The sequence below is a fragment of the Cydia splendana genome, chromosome 7 (assembly GCF_910591565.1).
Source record: "Cydia splendana chromosome 7, ilCydSple1.2, whole genome shotgun sequence".
Taxonomy (NCBI): domain Eukaryota; kingdom Metazoa; phylum Arthropoda; class Insecta; order Lepidoptera; family Tortricidae; genus Cydia; species Cydia splendana.
Window position 1 is genome coordinate 8,483,150 of NC_085966.1, and position 6,998 is coordinate 8,490,147.

The 6,998-nt window shown below is 37.2% G+C and overlaps 1 protein-coding gene across 1 annotated transcript; it reads right to left on the minus strand.

Annotated features, from left to right (window-relative positions):
* Window positions 1-1,721: 1,721 nt before the first annotated feature.
* Window positions 1,722-6,795, minus strand: LOC134792336 (cysteine-rich venom protein pseudecin-like). The gene is made up of 6 exons (XM_063763604.1): window positions 6,780-6,795; window positions 6,231-6,349; window positions 5,489-5,570; window positions 4,235-4,416; window positions 3,712-3,809; window positions 1,722-1,851 (listed from the first exon to the last, which is right to left on the minus strand). The coding sequence occupies exons 1-6, from the start codon at window positions 6,793-6,795 to the stop codon at window positions 1,749-1,751; spliced, it is 600 nt and encodes a 199-aa protein (XP_063619674.1). The 3' UTR covers window positions 1,722-1,748.
* Between the last annotated feature and the right edge of the window lie 203 nt (window positions 6,796-6,998).

A 6,998-nucleotide genomic window follows, 5' to 3' on the forward strand; every position in this document is an offset into this window, starting at 1 on the left:
TTTTCAATTTGAAAATTACCGTGATAAGCTCTTGGCCGTCCGCGGCCGTCGTCAAACTCAAAAGTGGTTACGTTTTCTCTTTGATAGTCTGACTCTTTCGCACTCAGGGGATGTTCATATACGTGATGGCTTCCCTTTCGCACACTTCAGCTGTCTGTCAAGCGCGAGCAAATGGTAGTCTATGGTTGTGACTCATCCGTACACAAAAAGAGATCGAGGCGTACAAGATTTGTCTTTGACGTGTGTCATTATTAACAAGCTTTTATTAGGTCGACCTGTATGTAACTAACTGTAATGGAATCTAAGGTAACTAATTTAACCATCTTCCAAGGATCGTAGCGTCATGAAAATTGGCAGCTGTATGTAGTTCTGATGACAATACAATATTATGCTACTTTCGAATAGATCTGATGATGGAGACAAGTAGTGGCCATAGGAACTCTGTGATGAAACAACGCAACCTAATTGTGTTAGGGGTTTTTAGAATTGTCTCGATGAGTATTAGTTGTCTGTCGTAAGAAAAGTACAGTCAGCGATAAAAGCTTGTACCAAAAATGAATTTTTTGCCAAAAACTTATTTTCTATGTATTTGTGTCGTCATTATAGATTGGATTTTGTATGTAGTGAGTGAGAAGTGCGATTGTGTCTCCTCCAGTGAAACGCGAAATGGCGGAACGATTTGTACGGTAACATTAAGATATCGCATGGGCTCCTCCCTTCCGACGTGTCGGAAGCCGGTGTTGCTCGAATACTAGTTGTCTATAACTATTACATACTTTTAATATTATGTAAGTGCGTACATTTTAAAAAAACGGGTTTTCCTGATACAGGTATATATTAACTCACAAGGAGGACCCAAATCCAAATGTTTTCAAACTGTATAATGTTTAACCTAATAAACTTTTTTCAATTGAACGATTGAAACTGGTGCAAACATTTATCCTTAAAAGAACTGTAGATATACATAGAAAATATGTCAATTTTATTACATGTTTCAACTTAAAAGCACTTGCAAACAAAGTAACGTATTATATGGCCGGTTTTGTTCAGTGATCCGTGTTAGTTCCCTTATGTAAATTATACCTTTGTATATTTTCTGTGAAGTTTCTTCAGTTGAACGATTTTAAGAGATCTCGACCAATCCAATACATAACCTTCCAGTCTTGTGTTGTTTTAAGGACCCTTTGTAAATGTGTAGAAACTTATTTCGTGCCTCAAATGTTTCTTTGTCTTGTGATGTTACGGTTTTTCACGTTGAGTGACCATTACATGAAGTATTTTTGGTAGGCAATAGATGTAGTATAGAGATAAGATGTTTTATTAAGTGTTCACTTTATATCTTCTTAAAGGGTTTTCAAACTTTCAAATTTATCGGAACTCAGAACACTTAAGTCGAAGTGTCATTCTTATTCCTTCTGTCTACTTCTGTCTTCTTTTATTAATTTTATTATTTATTAGTTAGTACGTTTGCGATGGGGTTACGCACTACTTAAATTAAATTTAACTTTAATCTCTTGTTATGAATTTAATTTTTTTAGTTTATCATGGCATAAATAAATTATGTTTATAGAATCAGTGAATGTGGCTTTCCATTAGAGAAGGACTCTTATCAGCACATGAAGTATAAGGACACTTTTCTGATGGAAATGTCCTTATGAACATGAAGCATAAGGACCCTTCTGTGATGGGAAGTCAAAGTGAAAGGAAAATGATACATGATTAGCACTTATTTTCCCGTGTTTTCTTGCTTAACAATAATTTCCATAAGGCGTATGACAGGTGCGGTTCACGCAGCGGAGGTAGCCGGCAGCCCCGTTGCTGGAGTAAGGAACTTGGCCATAGAAGTTGCCTCTGAAAAGGAAACGTATTTTTGTATGGAAGCATTGAAACAATGTTAAAAAATATGGCAATAATAATATAAGTTATAATTCATACGAACCAAGAGGTAATGGGTGTTACTTTAAAAATCCTGATGCTTATTTAACCTTTTGGACGCCAATGACCGATGATATATCCGCACCGCAGGTTCAACGCCAAAGACCGATTAATCGGTCACAGACCACAGAGCAACATAGACCTACGTGCATATGCATAAAGTTCAATTTCAGTTTTGACACTTCGGTGACGTGGCGTCCGCGTGACAGCTTTTGTGTTTGACACGGCATCGGAAGGGAATGAATAACCGTTTAAAATATTTTTCACAATTTACAATCGTGGCTGAATGCCGGATGGGTCCGTGCCAAATGCCTGACCTGTCAAAAATTTACAAACTGGCGGACATCTGTTTGAAATGTTACCGTACTTAGCTCCGTAAAAGTAAGCGATCATTTCAAAGTCGTCCTAGATACTAAATGGATTATCTGAAGTATTTGTCCGTTAGAAAATATTTTTATTTGATCAATATTTGTTTAATTTTCAAATTCAATATCATCAGTCATCAATTTACAAAATTATTAGTATTAATTTATAGATAAGTAAGTTATCTCAGTTAAAAACTATTATACTGCAGCGAAAAAACAACCTACCACCATCTTTCCTTGACAACTACGTTTTGCATAAACCTATTTGTGATCACGGCTGACGCATGCCACTGAAAATTCAAAAGAAACCAACCCATACATGGATACTATTGATCAATACGTCAGACCAATCCTGCATTTCCCTTTGATTCCGCATTTTTCTTTTCCGGTTTAGGGTTATTCCCAAGAGCTAGTATAAAATTGTTGATGGGATTTTTGTTTCCAGTATGTCATCACTATCGATCTACCTGTACAATACAAATACGTCCCTCTGCTGGGCATGGCCCCTCGTGGACGAGTGGAATCATATACCTAACTATGGCTCTTCCTGGTAGTTAATATAATGAATATGAAGTGTCAATCAACTACAAATAGGTATATTATGTAAGGGTTATTTTAGAGCACTTTCGAATGTCGGAATATCCAAAAATGAACTTTATCGAATTGTTTTCGAAATTACCCACCTGAGATTCGGAATTAGCCAAATTATACTTTACATAAGTATCAGCCACAATTTGTCTTTAAATGTGAACATTATTGAATACTATGAAATTAAAGTTCATGATGAATATTTTTGATAGCGTCTGTCTTAGCTAACTTTTCACATACTTGACCAAAACAAAGTTAAAGAGTGTGATCATAAAGGTCATAGTTTCAGAAAAATTTGACATTATTGGTGACATCGCCGCACTTTTTTCATTATTAATACCATGCTTGGTCCGATTCCATTGAGCTTTTACCACTGGGAATAGCCCCTCTTTCGGATAAGCTAGTCTGTTCACAGTTTACTGCGAGCTATTTCACAGTAAAACTGAAATTGAAAACAACGGAGTTTTCTAATAGGTAAGCTGATAAACTCCGCTTAGAATTCCCTTTGCAAATAAATGCTCTTAATACAGTAACAGTTGCCTACATTTGCTCGCATAGAATTGTAAGGCACTTTGCGTTGCATTAGCAAGTGTTTTTCTAACATACCTATTGTAAGAGTAGAATACGATAAATTTATGCAAGAAAACAACAGGAAACAACTTGACTTTGAATTTGCTGGCTGCTTCACACGCGCTTTTACTTAAATTAACGACAAGTGTAACGACGATAAAGCTTATAGCAACGGCGTAAGGTCTATCGTCTATCAACAGCTAGTTAATTTATGCTAGTCTAATTAGTCCTGTACTAATAAGGTGTTACTTACGTGGGCGCGTAATTACAAACAATCAACGTAGTGGTCCAACCGTTTTCTTTCTTCTGTGAGATCCCACAGCCGACATGGGTGGACTCGGCCCACACCATCTAAAAACCGCACGTAACATATTTACCTACCAGATAATAATATTTTTTATGTACCTACCATACCTAGTATAACCAATTATTTGAACAGCCCTTTTAAGGTACATGTACAGTCAGTGATAGAAGCGTGTAATATAAAATGTCCTCCCCGGTGTAAGTTTGTCCTTTACTTGGACCAAATATACCTAAATCATCATGTTAATGTAGCTATAATTATTACGGTAAACATATTAAGCTATAATGTGCATATATTATGACAAACCTAGCTAACTAAAAGATCTCGTGTTATTTGGTACGTGGCCTAACTCAATGTATTTCGGGTCCGTTAGACATTAGGACAATACCCGTAGGATTGTTGTAGGTACCAGCAGCGCTAGCAGTGCTAACTAGCATTAGTTGATAAGTATTATTTATGTATTATACATTACCTGCGTATAGTGACCAATAGGTCGCGGCGTAGCGAGGCTGTATGGCTCAAATCCATAATTTGCATGCTCGTCAAACCAGGTGTCCAGTGCTTCATCGATGTTCGGAATAACTGGCACATAGAACGGCCTCGGCAACGTATTTATAAAGACATTTTCACCAATCTGGCCCCATCTTTGTGAGCCTACAAAGAGAACAAAGGCTGGAATGGGATGACCTGTTCACATTGATCCATGTTACATTCGGCTCATACTCATGGTATCCCCCCCCCCTCCCGCTACTCCACAGATTTTGTTGTTGTGTTCAGCCTAATTATTCGGATTAATTTAACAATTTAACTATATTTAGTTTTTGTATTAAAAATGATATTCTTACAACTTTTTTAATATAAACGAGAACTCTACTTTTAAATTTAAAATATACTAATTGAATATATTTGAATAGGATAAAATGACGTAAAAATTATAATTTTAATATGATCGGTTGACCTATTAATGATTTTTGTCCAAAAACCTTCCCTTCGTATTAAAATGACGTATGTGCCGGAAAGATACATCCTCCTGCCGGTATGGCTTTTTATACCCCCTCCATTATGCGTGGCCCGACACGCACATGGCCAGTTTTTATCTGTTTTATCTCTCGCGTCGAATGATGGTCCCTATGACAGTTCTTTCAAATCTTTTTTGGTTGGGCTTAATAAAAAAATAAATCGATTTTGCCGTATTTTTATTACTTAAATGTTGCAGAAATGTATCTAAATACAGTAATGTGCTAAACTTCCAATAAATGTCTACAAACATTTTACGTGCCTGCTACTCCATATGAAATACACATAACACTCATATACACACACTAATAGCACATAACATTCATATATTAACATTCATGGAGACCATCATTCGACGCGAGGGGTATAATCAATCATTCACCAATTGACCATCCTTATGTAGGTAAGCGGCTTCACGACAACTACGTAATGACCAATTAAAGTAGCTAAACATCAAAATTAGGCTAGAGAAATTTCATAAGTTCCTACTTATAGATACGAGTATTATTAGATTATTACTTATTCAGTGGCACTAGTTCGATACGGGGCGGTTTGAAAAAGACTGATTGATACGTATTGAAATGATCGCTGAATCGAATAGTAATTCAGGGAATCATTCATTTCGGCAAAAGCAGAACCAAATGCTCCAGTGAATATTCGATTCTGTTCTGTATTCGGCGCATTACTAATCAAAAGGCAGTTTAATTACCAACGGTCTTAACTGGATTATGGCCAAAGATTCCATTTTCAGCCCATCTCGCTGCTTTTTCTGCTAGTTCTTCGTCCCACACCTAGAAATATGATTACATATGATACATTTTAATTAGTATACTAATTTAACCTTGTTTTGGTTGTATGCAAACAATGTTGTTTGTTTCAGTTTCACACAGCTGTTTGCTGACGCAAATGAGGTATTAATTAAAATTCAAAATTACTTCTGTAAGTATATTAACAGTTTATTTTAATATAAGGTCAAACTAAAATAGAAAATAGACCTGAAAATCTTTTGATAATTTGACGCTATTGATGATAGTGGACGGCCGCTTTTTCATACAAACATAATCCCCATATCGAAATTACGGAAAATATTTTTAAATACCTACTACGTCCAAGTGGCGGGAAAGAGGGGAGGCCTTTGCCCAGCAGTGGGGCAGACTAATAGGCTAAAAAACTACGTCTAAAACAGAGGCATGGGCACTGTGAATGCTATCTCGTGTGTGTGGTGTACAGCACAGCGGATGTCATTCCAGATCTAGAGCGAAGCCCAACTGGGGAAGTACGTTCAGCTTACAGAAAACCGCAGCCAAATAACAAGGTTGCGGAGTGTTAGGGTCGGCGACAATACATGTAACTTCTCTAGAGTTGCAGACGTACATAGGCTACAGAGACTGCTTACCATCAAGCGGGTCGTATGCTTGTTGGCCACCGACATAGTATAAAAAAACACTCGCCATGTATATCATGTTGGCGGCCGTAGGCTGCCGCGGCACGGCGCCGCGCGCCACCCTTTGCCGGCGCACGTTGTGTCCGTCCACGAACTGTTTTATTTGCGCACACGACAACTGCAACCCTGATATTAAAGATAAACGTCGAATGGTATTAAAAATAATTCATATTGAATTATAGACACTGAGATTCTCAGTAAATTCACTGTTTTAGGTATCCGTCGATAGAAGTCGATTTTTCCACCCGCTTGCCTTATTAAAGAGAGGTCAGCATCTGAAAGCTCTTAATATGTTTTCTCGAAAAGCTTTTCGCATATTTTATAAAAAATCTCAAAGGTTTATTAGATTTTATCTCCAAACCGTAATTATGGCAAAGTATTTTGGACATCATCAGCAGTTCCACCTCATCAAATGGCACTGTTTTGTATGAAAATGTTTCATCGCAATCAGAGCGGTCATCGTAATGAAGTGGGGATCATAGCTAGTAACAAATCGCATGGGCTATAGAGCTAAAGCTGCGAGATTAATAGGGCCGCTTTGAAGAGCGGCACCAACTTCTCTCGATATGCATTGTCATTTGCCGCGGGTGCACTAAGCCCGGCGGGTAATGAATTTTGTACAATCGTTAGGGTTGCCAACGTTGCCATTTATTTAAAACAAGCCGAATAAAAAATTCAAACGGTTAAAATGAGTTCAGGGTTGCCCGACTTTTGACATATTTTTATTTAATTGCTTTAAACTAAATGTGACCCTAAAAGCAAATTAAAAAAAATC

Coding starts and splice junctions, on each gene's coding strand:
- LOC134792336 (XM_063763604.1), bottom strand. Junction 5,571..6,230: donor CCGCCAACATGATATACATG/GCGAGTGTTTTT, acceptor TCATATTTCTAG/GTGTGGGACGAAGAACTAGC. Junction 3,810..4,234: donor CTATTGGTCACTATACGCAG/GTAATGTATAAT, acceptor TGCGGTTTTTAG/ATGGTGTGGGCCGAGTCCAC.